The following is a 19,724-nucleotide window of genomic DNA, read 5'->3' as shown; positions in this document are numbered from 1 at the left end:
AAACTGATGAAACTTGGGCATTAGCCCAAACCTAAGCATTTGCAACAACATACCTACTGGCTTGCATCAGACGGGCACCAGGTCAGTGACAACTATGTCACTTTTGTGGTATTTAGGAGGGCAGAAAAATCAGCTTTCTAGTCCTCTGGTGAACATCTTTCCTCAAAACACTTTCCTGACTCATATTGATTTATCCAGCACTGCATTAGATTCCTCTGTCACTGTACAAATAGAAACCTTGCTTCTCACTGAGGGTTTCCTCAAGCCACCTAATGAATTGTCTGGGAGCCACTTTGGATCAAACACTGCGTTTCACATTCACATTTCTACAAATGTAATACAAAATAAATATAATAAATACTCTCTTCGTATTTGATCTGTAACCTCATGTAGTCAAATGTTTAAGTACTTCACCCATCATTGCTAAACAGGCGAGAAAGAGTTGATTTTTATGTATGCATTTATATATACACATCCAGTCCCTTCAGATCGCGTCTGTATGCAGACAGCTCTGTAAAAGGCAGGGTTTGGTTTGGTGCCATCCACAGAACATAGTGCCAGTTTTGTTTCCAAGGGGCACAAAGTCTTTTATTAAAGCACAAAAGCAGACCATGGCCGCAGAAGAGCAGCCTCCCACGTACGGCCCAGAGGCAGATTCCCAACAGGAGGCCGTGCAGTCACAGCTGGGACATTATTGCCCCAGTAAGAGCGCTCTGGTGTCTCATAAAAAACAAACGGCTGCTTACAGCAAGACTATGTTCCCCGGACCACAACTAAAAGACAGAAAACTATGGATCCGGGCTGTGCAGGCCCAAGACACGGCGATGCTTCGGAGCGGCACCAACCCCTCCCGCCTCCCGCCATGCCTCGCTCCGTGCCGGCCGAGCGCTGCGCGTTGGGAGCTGTAGTCCCGCCTGCGGCCCCGTTTCCCTTCTCTCTTCGGGCCGAAGGGCGCGGCGCCTGCGCCCGGCCCCGTCCCGTCCGTGTCGCGCTGTGCCGGCGGGCGGCCTCGCTCGTCCCGCTCGGAGATGCAGCGTGTGCTACGCCGGCTGCTCCCCGCGCTCTGCTCGGCCTGCTCTGCGGCTCTTTTCGCCCCGCGCAACCGTCCCATGGCGCTGCGGCCGGCAGCGGCAGAGGCGGGGGGTGGCGAAGAGCCGATCGTCGCAACCGGTTCGACCCCAACGCACGGTGAGGGGGACGAGGCCTGCGGGGACGGGCTGCGGGCGGGGCCGAGCAGGCGCGACGCGGGGGCGGGAGGGCGCCGGGGTGTGCGGCTGCTGAGGGTACGGGGCGGTGATGAGCTGCTCCACGAGCGCGATGTGCGAGCATAGGCGGGATTGCGCAGCCGTCTGGCCGTGCGGAGTGCTACACATATCCCTATGAGGACAGGATGAGGGAGCTGGGCTTGTTCAGCCTAGAGAAGAGAAGGTTGCGGGGTGACCTCATTGCAGCCTTTCAATACCTGAAGGGAACTTACACCCAGGAGGGGAGTAAACTCTTCGAGAGGGCTGACAATAGCAGGACAAGGGGAAATGGTTTTAAGTTAAAAGAGGGAAGATTTAGGTTGGATGTTATTGGAAGTTCTTCACTAGGAGAGTGGTTAGGCCCTGGAACAGGCTGCCCAGGGAGGTTGTGGATGCCCCGTCCTTGGAGGTGTTCAAGACCAGGTTGGACGGGGCCCTGGGCAACCTGATCTAGTAAAGGTGTATGTTTGGTGGCCCTGCCAGGCAGGGGGGTTGGAATTACATGATCCTTGAGGTCCCTTCCAACCCGGGTCATTCTGTGATTCTGTGATTTCTGCCTTAGCATTTAAAGGAGATTTCTTCAGCTGGGTCAGTTTGGGGCCGACCCTGTTTAATAATGGCCAGTGGCATCCTGGCTTGTACCAAAATAGCACAGCCAGCAGGAGCAGGGAGGTGATCATCCCCTGTACTCAGCACTGGTGAGGCTGCACCTTGAGTGCTTGCGTTCAGTTTTTGGCCCCTCACCAGCAAGAAAATCATCAAGGTCCTGGAGTGTGTCCAGAGAGAGTCAATAAAGCTGGTGAGGGGTCTGGAGCACAAGTCTTATGGGGAGTGGCTGAGGGAACTGGAATTGTTTAGTCTGGAGGAGTCTCAGGGGAGACCTTAGAATCATAGAATTGTATTAGAACGGATTGGAAGGGACCTCAAGGATCAATTTCCAACACTCCTGCTATAGGCAGAGCCACCAAGCTCTCAATGAAGTACTAGATCAAGTTGTCCAGGGCCCTATCCAGTCTGTCCTTAAACACCTCCAGCGATGAGGCATCCAGACCCTCTTTAGGCAACGTGTTCCAGCACCTCACCACTGTCTGCAGGAAAAACTTCCCCCGATGTCTAATCTAAATCTCCCCTCCTTTGGTTTAAGACCATTCCCCATTGTCCTATCACTATCTACTCTTGTAAAAATCTTATTTATCTCATGTTTATAAACTCCCTTAAAATATTGGAGGGCCACAATGAGGTCTCCCCACAGCCTTCTCTTTTCTAGGCTGAACAAACTCAGTTCCTTCAGCTTATCTTCACTGAAGAGGTGCTCCAGCCCTTGGATCATCTTGTATAGACCTTATTACTCTCTACAACTATCTGAAGGGAAGTTGTAGTGAGGTGAGGGTCGGCCTCTTCTCCTATGTAACTACCAAAAGAAATAGAGAGAATGGCCTCAAGTTGCACCATGGGAGGTTCAGGATGGATATTAGGAAATGTTTCTTATCTGAAAGAGTGGTCAGGTGCTGGAACAGGCTGCTCAGTGAGGTGGTGCAGTCACTGTTCCTGGAGGTGTTCAGGAAATATGTAGAGTACTTTCAGACCTGGTTAGTGGGTGTGGTGGTTATGGGTCAATGGTTAGACTAGATGATCTTTGTGTTTCCAACCTTTATGATTCTACAATTCTCTGGGCGTGTGAAGCTTGTGCTAGTAGTAGGGGCTCACAAAGCCTAGAGAGAAAGGCCATCCATTTCCACAGCAGTGTTATATTCAGTTGTGGAATAACAGAACAGACTGGGTTGGATGGGGTTTTAAAGCCCATCCAGTTTCAACCCCAATCATTATTTGTTACTATACACGGCAAACAGTGCCTACAGTCCGGGTCTTGAGTGGAAAACTGTTGCTCCTGCAACTAAGTGTGGAGAGAGGAGGCCTGAAAAGGGAGTACAATGAGAGTGTTTTTCCCTGCTTTTGTGTTCTCTATGAGACATATGTAGCTTGTTTTGTTTTCTTCTTTTTTTTTTCCCACAGGAACAGGTGGCTCATGTTCATGAGCATCAGTAACTGCTTTATGACAGATAGATCAGTAACTGCTCTAAGACAAATACAGGGAAGGCATAGATCCCTTTTCATATATGAAATTCATGCAGTTAAGAATAAAATTTATCCTTCAGTAGTTTGGTGGTGTAAGAGTTGCTGTGGAAGCTCTTCTAGTTACATAGGTCTCAGATTATTAACATTTTGCCAGGTATTTGGAAAGGTTGCTTTAGTGACTAGGATACAAGTCTTGGATTTTGTTGGTGATTTCCTTAATGTTTAATTCAGGAAAAAGTGGGATAGAGTTTTTGATTGGGATCTTGATATGTAGGGCTGAGAAGCAGTGCATGTGTTGTTTGGGAAGGGATGTAATGTCTGTGCTCCTGCTCTGCCCACCTGCTGCTGTTCATCACATACTGTGCTTTGTGTCTATGGGGCAGAAGGAGGGCGTAATCTGCAATACACACCCCTCAGATTTAGGTGAATCCTTGTTCCGCAGCTGATGCTTCCATACTAAACTCCATTTGCTTTTAATTCTGCATTTCTGCATCTTGTTGGCAACTTTTCTGCCTTGTTTGTCAGTCTCATGGGTTTTTGTCTTGTCCTTCAGTTTGTGACCTGTTTAAAAGGAGAAAACGTTATGTTCTGTATGCTGGTGGATCACCAGCATGTAAGCTTAACTCTAAGTGTTAGGTAATAAATTTATTGTTGCTTTTAACATCTCTTTGTCATATATAGTTCTTTATTGTCTGCAGAGGGAACAAGCAGCCACTCCAGTTTGTTTATTCATATTAGCCTTTGGCATAAATGTAGGTGTCAGACCACGGCAACATAGTGATTTATGTCTTCCTACTTTAGGCTGGAGTTAGCATGTAACCAGATTCTTCTTTCGCTTATCATCCCAATAGCCCAGACTCTATACTGTTGATTTTACACATGTAGCAGAGCTTTGCATGCCACAGTAACATCATATGCACTTTTGAGGCCAGTTTTTCCCCTTGGGCCAGATTTGGACTATCTGCAGTGGTCACAAGAGAAGCTTTCAAAGTGTGTTGTCTGTCATAATGAGCTGTCCTGGGATAAACTGCAATTCTAACACAAGGCTTCTTGCACTACAGTAATCCCATTGTGGAGCTGTCCCAGGAGGATATTACTGGATGTCTCGCTATGTGTACATGTTGCTAGAGGAGATACTGATTTTGCATTTCTTAAGCTGTAGTTTAATACACATATTGCACTGTGTGGGAGATGCAGGACTAGAATAATCATCTCATTCCTGCATGATATAGTCAGCTGAGAACTCTTTGCTTTATGTGAATTTGTAGGATTCCCTTTCTGCTCCTTCATGCCTCGTTTTCAGTGTGTTTACATTGGAAATAATCTCCTTGTGTTTATCTGCACCAAATTTCACATGCCGTTACTGTTATCCAGAGTGAGCCTTACATGATATATGAAGATTTGTATTGTTTTGTAGTCAGTATAACTGTCCTTTTTGCTTCTAACTGCATTTGCTTAGAATGGATCCAAACCACAAGTTATTAAATGTAGAAGGCTGGACTCTCTTTTTATGCTATTTCACATAAAGTGTTGAAGTGTTTTTGTTGATATGTTGTCAAGGAAGAAGAGTAGCGTTCTTAATAGGGATTTATGTCACTATTTATTTGCTGAGAACTAGATAGATTTATGTTTTGCACATTGGTTATGTATAATGTCATGTAGGTGTTTATGCTGAAAACTCACACCCAGTGTGTTATTTAAATATATTACAGATGGGCTGGAAAATATGCAGCAAAAGAAGGAAATTGTTGAAGGAAATAAAAAAAGGACACGAGAGGAAGAAAAGCCATGTCCTCATGCTGATTCAGAAGATTCTCTGATGGCAGAAATGCCATTTGCCGGCATAGATACTGAAGATGAATTTGCTAGTAAGTGTATTTAAATGGACATAGTGTCACAACATAAACATACTGTGCACACAGTTCCTGATCCTGTCTGTTGGAATGCACAGGTAGGCTGGGCCTGTTGAGTACAGTCTCCCTGCAAACAGAACCAAGTCCAGAGGTTTATTAGGTTTATTGCAGAGGGTGGTGGGGTCTCCTTCTCTGGAGATATTCAAGACCCGCCTGGACGCCTACCTGTGTGACGTGGTGTAGGGAACCTGCTTTGGCAGGGGGTTGGACTTGATGATCTCTAGAGGTCCCTTCCAATCCCTACAGTTCTGTGATTCTGTGATTAGTCCTCAGTCTTGCAGACACTTGAGCATGTTAAACATTTGTTTTGTGATTCATTGAAGCAATGAGCTACAGCATAAAGATGTCTCATATACGTCTATTCACATTACTATATATGAGCTGCTGAAGCGATGGCTTTTATGAGCTGTCTTCCAGATGTGTATTCCCAGCATGTGGCTAGAAATGCACTTGTTATTAGGCAGTGGAGAGAGGCTGCAAACAAAATAAGCTGGGAGAAGAGTAATCTGTGGTACACAGAAGAACTCTCTGGGTTTGGTCCATGAACTGTAGGTTGGCCATTCCTAGTCTACCACAACCTTCTCCTTTAATAATCCTGCTTATCATCTTGTTTTATACTGTAAAATGCAGTATGTGGGAAATTGCTCTGAAGTCATGCCCATGGACATGTCAGGTATGAACACTTGCTGGCCTAGTCCACTGTAGCAACTTGGCTCAATGAAACACAGCTGTAGTTTGGAAGCCATGCATGTGTGTTAACAGCTTATAAACCCTGCCTGGATGAATAGACTATTAGTTCAAGTATGGTACTCCACTTGCGTGGCTATGTTAATGGAAGCTGGCATAGGATCCCAGTCAGACAGTTCAGTGCGTGGGCAGATCACATGCCTGGGAAAATGCTATCCAGTCATCTGACTGAAGTGATATTAAGGATTATTGGGTATGATATTAAGTGTATCTTTATTCTGATTTGTCTATGTGCTGGAAGTATTTTCTTTTTCTTTTTTTTTTTACAGTGCATACAGCCTCTGAAATAAACATGGAAAAGAAAAGGAAGAGGGCTACCGGAAAGGAAATTCCAGAAGGCAGTGAGAGAAAGAAGAAAAAGAAAAAGCAATATCAGCCAAATTATTTCATTTCTCTTCCAATTACTAATCCAGAGGTGAGATTCTTTATTACAGTACTTTGGTATAACTAGAGTTACTTCAGCAGCTGCTTGTGTTTATAAGGAGGGCAGTGTTTGAGCTTGAGCAAGCTCATTTTTCCAGGTATTTTTAGAAGAACATTAGCAGCCTATTCTGTCACTTAACTTTTTAAACTAACATCTTTGTGAATAAAATTACTCACCTGGGAAAGACTGGAGAAAGGTTATCTTTTTATTCTCTCTTATGGAATTCAAATTATTTTGATTGAAACTTAATTTCTCCCTCTGCACTGTTTCAGTGTTGCTTATTTTGTCTCACAGTCTCGTGCGGGTTGGAAGGGACCTTAGAGATCATTGAGTCCAATCCCCAGGATTCGAGCCTCCTGTGTAGCAGAGCGGCACTTCTACCACTTGCGCCACAGGGGGGATTCGAACCCGGGCCTCCGGTGTTGCAACACGGCATTCCTACCATTCAAATGGAATAAGGAAGAGAGACGTTCCTGTTAATAGGAAAACCACTGCAGGATTTCTAGCTCTCCCTATGCACAAGATTTTAAATGTGGATCCGTCGCTGTTTTAACTTTATGTTTTGAAGTTTTATAAGTTTCCCATAAAATTGATCACCTTGTTTAAATTCCAATAAGCTACTGTTTAAGTGAGATGCAATTGAAGTGGAAATGCAGCAAAGTCTTCAAAACTTATTCTCCTGCAATTAGCACGTGTTTAACCTAACAGTAACCTAGCTCCCAGGTGAATTTTAACTCATTCTGCATCCGTAATATGTGTGTTCAGTGAAAGTCAAAAATGCAGAGAACCTGCAATGCAAATAATGTAAGCTAGTTTTGGAAATGACAGTGCAGTCTTTGATTCTTCAGAAAATGCTGTGTGAAGGAGAGATGGCAGAACTCTCCCTTCTCAGGATAGTTTTAGGATAGCCCGACACAACTGCTGGTGATCTTTTATGCCATCCTGCTCTGAAATATCTTTTTGTCCTGTCTCTTCCACGATTTAACAGCAACAATTAATGTAGGAGTTATATAATCTGATAATTGAGAATTACTGCTCGCAGTTGTTACACTGAATTACTGATGGAGTGGAAAAATCTTAACTAAATGTGCTTTTTTTCTGTGTATTTGATCTTTCATTTATGGAGGTAATGCGACAAATGTATTAAATCTCAGAACATTTAGGAATTCCAAGATTCTGCTAGAAAGTTTTGTTAACACTTGCCTCAGATGTAGAGTTGTTATCAAAGTAGAAAACACATGTTGGAATTCATTTAGGCAACAGTAGCCAAAATACAGACTTAAGACATCTGGTTTCTTGATAGCTGGCAGGTAATTACTAGTAGTATTTCAGTTAGCAATCAGAGGTCTTCCTTTTGTGAGGATCTAATTTAATTCCAGTCAAGTGTTTTAGGCAGAATTGCTCTTTTTTCATATCTTATGTAGTATTTTGAGCTTTACACAAAGAACCACTTTGTAGTAAGGGATATTTCTGAAACACTTAAGGAACAGTTCTTCTCGGAAGTTTAACATTTTCCTTGCTTTCATTTTAATTGTGCCTTAAATCTTTAGAAGCAAACTGTGGCATTCCATTCATTTTGGATTTACATTGAATTTGTATTTTTAATTTAAAAAAAAAAAAAGATTATTATTGTACCAAGATTCTGATAAAAGTTATCTGTCACCTGGTATGTTAGTACTGGCTAGATTAATCCTTGAGGGTCTTTCAGTCTTGATTATAATTGCAATAAGCTGTTAAATTTTTAAAGCTACTTCCCAGTAGGGTTCAGTAAGCAAAACTAAGTTACTTACTGCTGTTTAGAATAATGTATTCTAAGTCATGGGAGAGGTTACACTGAAGTCAATATTTAAGTCCTTATTCAGTGGGAATTTTTAAGAATAACTTGCGAGGGGAACAGTTGGGACAGGCATCTCTTTAAGCTGGGAAACCTCAAGATGCATGAAATTGCCAGCTTGATATGATAGCTAGAGGGGGAAACCGGTGGTAGTGCAGGGAGCTCAGGACACAGGCAGGAAAGGACTGAGATGCACAGCTCAGAAAACAGTATGGGTAGTATTATAATATAGGCAGCGTGAGGTGTTGCCTTCTAATACGAATGCTGAATAATGCTCATCTTCCTCAGCATCAGGGTACAGCTTATATTTCTCCTGCATCTGAGACTACAGTAAATGTGTCATGTAGCCAGGATAAGTTCTGACACATGAAGGAAATGTATTACATGAAAGAAATTTGTTACAACATGATACGTAATCAGTGTTGGTGTGATTTTATTCATGTGTGTGATGCTAGTAAAATTGCTTCTGGTTTTGTAGATTCCATATCACTTTTTTTCTGGCAAATGGTTTTTACCTTCCTTTGTCTTTACCATTCTCCCTAGGTTGATACCATTCACTTATATACATATATATATATATTTAACGTATATGGTGCTTTATGTTCTAAATACTTAATGAAGGTGCTACTAGATGTATTAGGTTAAACCACTGCACAGCAAAACCAATCTTAACAATGTGAGTCACAAAAGTACTGCTTGCTCCCATTACAGTTTGCTTTTTCAGGAAATGTATGTTTGTTATAACTAAATATGGCTATTTTAAGCCTCACAGCTCCTTCTGCTCATTATAAAAGTCAATATATGCAATATATTTGTTAAGAATTCACTGGTGAGTTTCTAATAAAAATCAGACTGATGGTTTCTACGTGCTTCTTCTAGACTATGTACACCAAAGCTGATTGGTCTTTGCTTGCTGTGGTTTAAAGAAGTAACTCAATTTGCCAGTCAGTCAAGGTTATTAGATTTGATTTACTCATAGATTCGAGCATTCCTGCATGTTTTTTAAAATTACTGCAATTCAACAGCTATCCTAATTGCAAACACAATAAACAGTTGGGATACAATTTATAAAGCACGTATTTTTCACTGGAGAAAAATGCAAATCAGGTACTTTTAAAGAAGACTGATGGTGTTAGATCTGCTGAAATGTTACAGAAATTCATTAAAATGTTTGAAGAGAATATGCACATTGTACTTTCTTTTGGACAGGAAGATCAGAATTGTAAGTTGGGTATCTCCACACATACAAATATACATAAGAATATTCTGTTTTAAATGTGCCTGATTGTGATCTTCCAAAGACCTCTTCCACTTTTCAGATGCTTGTGCGTATGTAGCACATAAACATTCAACAGACAGGAGAGAAATTCACTAAAGAAGTCTCTGGTCTGGGCCACTGTCAGCGTACAACTAACTGCATAATCTTAAGCTGTTCGTAGAATCTGTCATCTTAGGGAACGCAGCTCCTGTTGTGATGTGGAGTGTCCACTTTATTAATCACTGTATTTGTATTCGCTTTGAGTTTACTCAGATCAGCGAGCACAGCTTTGTTGCAGGATAAAAATTCCTTCTGCAAGAATGATTTCTGCATCAACATTTGACTTCAGTTTGTGTGCTTTCTTGTACAGTTGCATGATGGGATGCAGTAACTGTAATGGCTAACTGTTGTTTCTATGCCTCTGTCTTCCCAGATTGCTGCCAACGTTCGGGCTGTCCAAGACGCAATAATACAGAAGGATGAGAGGCTTTCCAAAGCAATGGTTCACTGTGGTTCATTGCACGTCACAATGTTAGTGATGCATTTATCCAGCAAAGAAGAAATTAGCATGTAGGTATTTTGGAAAAGTAGTTTCGTTGGTGGAGTTTACAAATAGACTTCAATGAATAACTGATGCTTTCTGTTAGACCTGAACTACTGGGGTTACTGAATATTTAACTCATGTTGTTCTTAAATTGCTAATCTTAATATTAGGTATTTTAATACCATGGTATGTCATGAGCTCTGCTCAAAGTACACCTTTTCCTTGCATTTTTCACATCATATGCTGAACTTAAATGCAAAAATCTTGTGTTTGCTAAAGTAGTTATTTCATAGCTGTGTTTCAGATGTAGGGGATATTGAACAGATTAACAGGGACTTTCAGATTTTCATAGCTCAGGAGATGTTACAGGCTACGTAAGTAATAGCTAATGAAAGATTATAATGAAATAAGCTTTAACTGCAACGTACTGTCTCATGCAGTTAGTTTTTTATGCCTCTAAATGCCTCCAAAATATACTCACACTAAAAGAGGTGTTTATATTGCCTTATAATGCTTCAGGGAAATAGCTGAGTGTTTGATCATACGGAAGGCATAAAAGTTGTAGAAAAGCATGTGTATTATACAATGCCATATGCATGTAAGTGTTATACGTGACTTTGCTATATAAAAATGCAATTTCTGGTTTGGTGGCATTTGCTTTTTGTCACATGTTGTAAAGCTCTCAGGCAAGTCTACTTCAAGGTACGAGTTCAGTGGTTAGTGTGAAGTTCTTAATATAAATGATACTCAAGTCTATACAGCTGTAATATAAAACGTTTAGAATAGTAGTTTGCGTGTTTAGCTGTAATTGTGACTTGAAATGAAAACGTGTTTCACAGTCCTGCTTTGCATGGCCTCTCTTGTCAATTTCTACATAAATGTGGTTTCTAGTAGCTAACATATATATACACTGTCTCTATACATGCAGACTAATTGCAAAAATGAAATTGCTGACAACTGATGTTAATTAAAATGCTGATAAATAGCCTGCTGGTATTATAAACAACTGGGAATCGTTCAGTTTACATGAGCAATTCACAAAATTGGTATGAATCAAAATTCATTATATTCTTGTATTTCTGTTATAGAAAAGCCCTACTTTTTTTTTATCTTCCCAAGAGGAGGTCTGTCAGGGTGCTTCCATCATCTGTATATCTCAGTCATCTTAAAAGCCATGTGGTCCATACACTGCATTATCTAGATCAGTGATTAATAAGTGCAGTGAGACATTGCTTGAGTTATGGTAACACAATTACTAAACAGCGTGTCTATTAAATGTGTGTGGCATATTACTTTTATCCCCCAAAAGTTTTGCTTTTAAAGTACAGATGGCTTATAAGAAAATGCTCAAGGTAGAAAGTAGTGGAAGGTGTTTAGTGGAAGGTGTTTGGGCTGAAAACATCTAACACTTAGAAATAATGAGATACCAGTATGTATAAATCAGTTGCCCTGTTTGTTTTTCCACACTTGTTTCCTTGAGTGCTGTAATACTAAATCATTGAGGCCTCTATGTTCTTACCACTTCCTCAAGTTATGAGTTTGTAACCTTCCTCCTTCAATGCTCAGAAAAGAGAGAGGCAGCTAACCAGGTGCAGAAAGGAAAGCAAAGCAAAGTGTCCTACATCTGCTGTTCCATTTGTGTCCTGGAGCAGACGTGCCTGCTCTGGTTAATGAAGGAACTGTGGTGGCACCTGGGAATTGGTGAAAACAGTGAGAACAAGCTTATTATTGAAGGTATTTAAGTACGAACTTTTTAAAAAGGGAGTGTGAAAGATTATCTCAAAGGCAAATATGCCTTGTCATTAGTAATTATTTTTATACAGTCCTAAGCTGCATATCAAAACAAACATTGCCAAATTCAGTATCCTTAGCCACACCTTGAGCTCCTCAGTTCTTGCTATTTGATGGCCACCGGGGCACTTGCTTATGGAGCTCTTTTCTGCCTCTCCCAGCAGAACTCCACAGTCCAGGAACACAGGATCTGTCCTCTAGTCAGCAGCAGCTTCCCCAGTGATTCTCCCCTTTCCTGGCCAGGTGCTTCCTGCAGCTACCTAGTTCAGCTGTCCTCAGGTATTCTAGGTTGCATTTTTATTATATGGGATTCTTATTTTTTCCTTGTAACTGATGTTTTCTTTTTAATAACCTTTGAGGACTTCAAGACTGAAAAGTTGCATTTTCCTTTCATCACCAATTTTAGATACCATATTAATGGAAAGAAATCAAGATCCAGACTGGCAAAAGAACCTGTGTGTAATGTTGAGTGACAGTAATACTGCAACTAGTGATCTAGGCAGCTGAGAGTTCACAGATCCATAAGTTTAGACCCATTAAGTTATTCACATATCTACACTATCATATAGTGCCTGTGTATACAGAATTGAAATGTGTTGAATGCTATTTGGAGCCCAAACGTGATAAGACTGTTCTAAACATAATATTCATTTGAGCATTACATGGAAATGGAAGATATGTATTGTAGGCTTTTCTTTGTACAGGAACCCGGACCCGCAATTTGCATAGGAACTTTCTAACAGATAGGCTGCAATCTGGCCTTCATAAATACACTTTACATCTAAAACCAAAAATGTAAAATTTAAAATAATGTGAAGAAAGCAAGCAAGAGTTTTGACACTATTTCGTATTACATGACAAAAAATCCTTGACTGAAATGAAGTAGCTTTCTTAATCTGGCCTTGGTTTCAATGAACTGCATAGTTCTCATCAGTGCTCCATCTTATTAAGCACACTGGAAAAGTGTGTAGAGATGTCTGTATAAGTATGTGCAGGCATAAAAAATATAAACATGTCAGAAATCACACTGAAGTCTTTCATCCACTTGCTGTAAAAAGAGTAAAATAAACTCTTGAGAGTTTTTATCCTGTTTCTGCCATCTAGAGTTTATAAAGCCAACATTGGTTTAGTGAAAACTTCCAATTCTAGAAGTAAAGAGCAGATGAGAGCAGATGTCTTTAGAAGACATTAATATAGGGTTGTTTTTGATAGTGAATTATTTCAATACAAACAATTCAGAACAAATGTTTCATGTTCTCATACACATACCTAGTAGGGCTAATTAAAATGATTAGAAGGTTATGAGTGTTGCTGCTGTTAAATAACATGAATTACTCGTGCCTGCTACTTCTGTCTTTTAAAGTAAGCATTAGTTTTGGTGGTACTTATTTTCCTGTCAGTTCTAATAAGCTTAATAATTATTTCCATGTAATTTTATCATTATATTACACATAAAGTGTCACTAACATCTGTTTATAATCTTAAATAACATTCTGTAGCAAGTTTGAAGGAAGCAGAATCTTAGAGTGACCCACTCAGATAACAGGGCATGGACTAAAGTAAACTACTTTAGAACAGAAAACCAGGTGCTTCTGAATAAGCATCTTCAATGTGATGTGCAGAGCAGTAGAAACACTATCATCTGAGTATCTAGTCATTCAGATGAATTCTGTTCAGGAATTACACCTGTGTCTGTCTTCCTTTCTGTTTCTACTGTTTTACAGCAGGGTGTGTGAACCAGTTTGCCATTACAAAAGAGTGAGAATACTGACCACGCTGATAGCAAGTAGCACAAAAGTACCTGAATAAATAGTAAATTAATACTAAAAATGCTTTTAAAGTTTTTGTATAGAGAGATTAGTAATATATAAACAATACTAAAATATTTGACTGTGACAGACGTATTTTCTTTTCCCTTGACAGAGCAGTTGGTGCTCTTTCTGACAGCAAGGATTCCATAGAAGATCTCCTAAAAGGAAAAACTGTGGATTTGTCTTTTCAAGGAGTTGATCATTTCAAAAATGAAGTTGGATTTGTGCAGTTGGCAGAAAATGATCATAAAGCTCTACTTCTGGAAATAGCAGGTACAGCTTGTGAATATAATCCTAAGTGCTTTAAAGACTTTCTGACAACCTTATGAAGGGAGCCTTATCTAGACCATACCAACACGAGTAAGTTGGTGCTAATTTAGTCAATATTAATTTAACAACTGCTGCACTTGCACAATTGATTTATCAACATATTTGAAAAGAACCTTAATTACAGTGCTGTTCTCTTTTTACTTAGCATATGTAAAAACCATGGCACAAGTTTATAGATGGATAAAAAGACTCTACCTTGTTTTGGTTCAAACACTGTGTGTTGTTTCTCAGCTGATAAGCACTTTATCTGACTTCCAAAGTTGCATAAATCTCTTCAGCATTCATACTGAACAGAGAACAGAGAGTTGGCAGTATTTGTTCCTCTTCTGTGGTCTGAGAGTCTTTAAGTTTTGTGTTTCCTCTATGTAAAATGTATCACTCTTAGATCTCACCATGCGCTTGTGTACAACTGCACATACACACATACAATTGTATACATACTTAGATATATTTATGTAGGTATGTACGTAAAGTCAGATCAATACTTTACTTCTGGAGGATAAAGAGAAATCAGAACATGGTTGATATGCCAGAGGAATCAAATTAGAGCCCATGCTGCTTAAGCCTGAGGGGTCTTTTTGGGGCATATGTGGAACCAGTCTGTGGCTTGTTTGGTGTCCATTGCCTTTGTTCAGCAATTATGAAATTAGTGAAAAATGTTGCAGGTGCATGCATTGCATTACACATGTATACCTGCATGAGCAATTCAAGGGCATAACTCTCAGTTAACAGTGGAGCTAAGGCCACTGTCTTTGTCAGTCGCATAAAATGCATCCAAAATAGAGTTAATTTGTATATTCCTGCTGCCTTGAGAAAAGTCATATAACTGTCAGCCAAGAAGCAGCAAACAAAACTAGGTAGAGTGGAGATTTCTTTTTCTATCTTCAAGGCTATACTTAAACTATGTTGTTTACAGACACTCAATAAAAATTCTCAGCAAACATTACTAATTCATTGATGTCCTTTAAAACAATCCCATCACAACCACAAATAATAAGAAAGTTACAATAGTTCCCTTACTAGGATCATATAATTATCTACTAGAAATAACACTATTTAAGCATTAACAGAGAAGCGTGAGAAGTACTGAAATGCCTTTTTGCTTAAGCCCTCTTAGAAGTCCTTAGCTAAAAAGCTAAAGAAGTTGTCATTTCTTGTGCTGCATTATGTCATGGAATATTTGAAGTACTAAGTGAATTCTGAAAAATAAAACAAATTTCATTTTTGTAATTACTTGAAAAATGCTGTTTGAAGCTGATACAAGTGAATGAGTGAATCCTGTTTTCTTCAGTACCCATACGGTTTGTAGTTTCGATTTTACGGATGAATGATGCCTGTTGCATTCTGGTCACCAGAGGGAGCCTGAATTCCATGAACGAGAATTACTGATGTTTTCACAGTTGATTGTTTCACTTGCATTTGATCCTTTGTTTTTTCAAAGGAATATTGAATTACTTGATTAAATATTTTAATGTAATTAGAATCTTTTAGAATTTTTAAATGTAACTAGGCTGGCAAAACAAGTAGTGTGCCTTCCTTCCCTAACTGTAGTTTTCTAAAAGTGACATTTAGTCTAATTTCTCTAAGCTGGTTTTCGTAACAGTCACCACTAGAGAGAGAAATGGAGAGGCAGTCACAGCCTGTTTCTCTAAGTGCATTACAGCTTTACTCAAGCATAACATGGCATTACAACCATGCCAAAGCAGTCTGGCTCCCTGTTGTGCTGTGGGATTCTGCAATCACACAGTGAATTCAGCTGCGATTAAACTAACCTTTTTTTCCTTTGCCAGGTAAATTTAAGCTTTCCAATTTGTCAGTGTAGTTTACTGAAATGCTGCATGACTGTCAGCACAAAGGATAGGAGTGGTGGCTGACCTGGGGCTAGAGAGCATGAGCCTCTTTAAAGATTACATAACCACGTGTTTGTCATCTGTCTTAGGATGAGTTATGTTGCCCTGACTTCAGAGAGCCTAAAGAAATACTCCAATTCAGTTAATTTAGTTCACTTAGCTTCCAGATGGCTGAAGCTAGGATAAATACATTTTGTCTCTTGTCAGTTATTTTTAAACCATGTTTTATGATGTAAAAATTATGAACTCAGAATTGTTGTAGTGTTTCATTGAAATAACTAAATAGTAAAAAGCAAACAAAAAAAGCTGCTAGTCCATGTTCCTAAGAACTCTATTCAAGATATCAGCCAATACATGTATGCTATATCATGTGATGAATACAACCGTCAGAGAAAAACAGTGGTTTTGCTGATTCCATTACAAGAGCCAGGACACCTACCTGGTAGTAGATTTGAGCATTGTCCATGCCATTTGATATGACGCAGTTTTCTGCATGCAGCCTTTTCTAATTAAGCCTTTTGCTACATGCCAGTTTTCAATTTAGGCCCTTTGAGTAGACAGATGCTGACAAAAGAGACATACATTTTTGTGAAAATAAACATTCACCATTAAAGCTCAGTTTAGCACCAGTTAATTTTATGAGTTTGTACTCCAGTAGGTAATAGTTATTACATACTAACAATGTGTCATGATCAAGAGCTTGTTATCCATTAGTGAATGTTTAATGCTGTGACCAACAGAAGAGGCTGAAGGGCATATGAGGAGCACTGGACTGGGATGGGGCCTGGCTTTGGGATGCTGTACTGCAGTGCCTCTTGCCCTTCAGCTCATTGCACTTACAGCACAAAAGCACATGAGGGAAATGACTGATCCTAGTTTAACCAATTTTTTCCATAGGAGATTGTAGTACTGCTGAGCTGTTGATAAGTCAATAGCTCTTGTCCAACAGTAGCTAGGGCTGTTTCTCAGTTTGACCCAATCCTGTTAGGGGCCATAACTGAAAGGCACTAGAGATACTTAGTGCTTGATGCAGCAGTATGGAGTTATTTATTCCAAGAATAACATGATTTCTTGATATATCAATTTGGTTGGTTTTGGGTTTTTTTGCTTGCTGTTCACTTCTCTTGAGTTTGTAAAATAAATTTATCATCTGAAGTGTTTGGTTTAGAGTTCACTGGCCTGCAAATAGGGCTTTGTGAAGCTTTATGAGCATGTTACGCTAGATACTATTGTGAAAGTAAGGATGACATGAAGAATTTATTTGTAATATCTAAACCTTTGCTAAGCAGTAGCCAAAAAAATATTCTCTTAAAGTAACAACTGGCTACTTAAAAAATTTTACATGACTTAGTGTGCTAGATTTATAATAGTGTAATTTAGCAATGCTTAGCTTCCCCCGAGTCTTCAGTATTAAGTGTATAGTCAGGAATATGTCTACTAAATCTTTTAATTTAGGGGATGTGGTTTACAGACAAGCAGAAATTAGTAAACTGGAAGAAAATCTACGTACATAATAGTTTTCTGTAATTAATGAAATCTTGGAAAATAAGAGAGATATTTAGGATTATTGTTCAATGTACAATTATAGCAATTTGACAGATCAGTAAAGGTGTGGTTGCAGAAGGACCAGCACAATAGAAAGGTGCTATGAATCAAGATTGCTCACCCATATCAGAAGATTCCAGGCTCACAGAGGAAAGCTTCACCAAGGAAAGATCTCCAGAAAGCCTTCCCTAGGGGCGCTCAGCCCTTAAATGAGGTCTAAGAGAGGTGCAGCCAGTCTCCACCCCTTCTAGTCACACAGCTGAATTGCCTTCACCTGTGCTCCCAGTGTTGACCGGGTCCTTTCCCCAGGGGATCAATCAGTGGTTCAGGCCATGACCCAACAGGTCTCATACAACAATTTTTCTATGAATCATTCTGTATTGATCTAGCTGTAGAATTTTTGAGTCTTTCCAGTTTATAGCTGTTCTAGACAAGTTTCATGTATCATATTTCAGGTCTAATTATGGGAAAACAGTTGTCTAATGGATTCAGCTACATCCAGTATAAAAGGTGCAGATGACATTCAGTAATTTTGACATTGTAAGAATAATGTACAAAATGATATTCAGAGTACTTCAAACTGCATGAAAGATGGTCTGAGAGCTGTCCAAAAATTTGTTCTAGGAAGTCACAGAGCTTGTAAATACAGCCTTAACTTTCTGAGTTTATACTTTGAAAGTGCAAACATTGGTTGCCCTGAAACTAATAGGGGAAAATACAGTTATTAAATACAGTTAGTTTTTCAGTCTAGCTAGTAATGTTATGTCTGAGGGAAAGATGGCAGATGGTCAGACCCATGTGCGTTGTCTGTCTGTTGTTTCTGTCATTAGCCTCTGCTTGCTTTCAGTTCAGGCAATCCTTATCATGAAGCTGAACCTTCATGTACTTGTTCCTTCTTGAGATCCCCTTTCATAAAGTCCCATAGGGCTGGAAATTTTTCCTGCCCACAACATCCATGCTTCCTTTCCCCATTCTTTTAAAACCCTCCTTATGATCGCTTCTGCAGAGGGCCACATAGATATCAATAGCATTACATTATCTTCTACCCTTCCTGTGCTCTTAGAATAACATTTTGCTTTGTTTCTTTCTTCCCCTCCATCTCCTCAGATTTCTTTCTATTTTCATTGTCTCTGAGGAAAGGAACATGGTGGTAATTTTATTTGTCAGTCACCTTAACCTGTAAAATGTCAAAGTGTACTACAAAACTATATAACTGAAATTAATTTTAGTGCCAATAGGTGTGGCCAATCTCTTGAGCCCGCAAAATTTATATAATGATCTATACCACAGCAAAGCTGAGGTTACATCTGATCACTGTGGGAACACACACATGGGCACATACATACACATGTAAATAGATCAAATTTAAACTTTGTAAATTTGAGCTTTGTAGGAGAGGAAAAAAAAAAAAGACTACAATCCATGAGACTATCACAGGGCAGCATGAACTTGTTTTTAGTAAGACTAATCCTTTGCTGGAGTATCAAAGTCAAAGAATCCCCAATGCTGTTCAGAGAGACAAATAAAGAAGGCAGAAAATGGGTTTGTTGCTGACCATTTCAGTTTTAAATAAGTCTGATGCTTTATTCAGCATTTACTCAGCTTACCAACATCAGAAAATAAGCTGGCCATGGAAATACATGCGTAGCATTACTAAATGACTTCATTTGAACTTCTGCATCTGAATTTGAATAAGCAGCAAACATTTATTTAGTCATCTGTTTTGATATGTTAATCTGTTGTTCATGAACACTTGTGTGCACAGCTGCATAATAGCTTAGCAGGGATTCAGTGCAAACATAGAAATGTTTCCCACAGACACAAAATAATACAGGCAGGTAAGCTGATCTTGTGTATAGCCTCATATCTATAGACAGATAGCAGACTGAGATACATAGATGCATAGATCTATAGTATATCTATAGATAGTGTGCCCAGGTGGCCAAGAAGGCCAATGACATCCTGGCTTGTATCAGGACTGGTGTGGTGAGCAGGACTAGGGAAGTCATCCTGCCCCTGTACTCAGCATTGGTGAGGCCTCACCTTGAGTACTGTGTTCAGTTTTGGGCACCTCAGTTCAAAAAGGACATGGACTGGAGCAGGTCCAGAGAAGGGCAACGAGGCTTGGAAAATCAGCCCTATGAGGAGAGGATGAGGGAGCTGGGGCTGTTTAGTCTGGAGAAGAGAAGGCTGAGGGGAGACCTGATTGCTCTCTTCCAGTATCTGAAGGGTGCTTACAGTGAGAGTGGGGCAGGTCTCTTCTCACAGGTGACAGGTGACAGGAAGAGGGAAAATGGCTTCAAGTTGTGCCAAGGTAAGTTAAGGTTGGATGTTAGGAAAAACTTCTTTACAGAAAG

The 19,724-nt window shown here is 39.9% G+C and overlaps 1 protein-coding gene across 2 annotated transcripts in view; it reads left to right on the top strand.

The window, feature by feature from the left end:
• Positions 1 to 249: 249 nt before the first annotated feature.
• AKAP7 (A-kinase anchoring protein 7) overlaps positions 250 to 19,724 on the top strand; it is a 68,113-nt gene continuing 48,638 nt past the window's right edge. The window contains exons 1-5 of one of the 2 annotated variants that reach the window (XM_015858571.2): positions 250 to 1,188; positions 5,033 to 5,188; positions 6,250 to 6,395; positions 9,930 to 10,066; positions 13,755 to 13,915. In XM_015858571.2, the coding sequence (XP_015714057.1) occupies positions 1,029 to 1,188; positions 5,033 to 5,188; positions 6,250 to 6,395; positions 9,930 to 10,066; positions 13,755 to 13,915 (760 nt within the window). In that variant the 5' untranslated portion in view covers positions 250 to 1,028. The remainder of the gene's footprint in view (positions 1,189 to 5,032; positions 5,189 to 6,249; positions 6,396 to 9,929; positions 10,067 to 13,754; positions 13,916 to 19,724) is intronic. The other variant, XM_015858570.2, reaches the window with a different exon arrangement.

Source organism: Coturnix japonica, chromosome 3 (assembly GCF_001577835.2).
Source record: "Coturnix japonica isolate 7356 chromosome 3, Coturnix japonica 2.1, whole genome shotgun sequence".
Lineage (NCBI taxonomy): Eukaryota > Metazoa > Chordata > Aves > Galliformes > Phasianidae > Coturnix > Coturnix japonica.
Note: the sequence above shows the minus strand (reverse complement) of the source record. Positions and strands in the feature narration are given on the sequence as shown.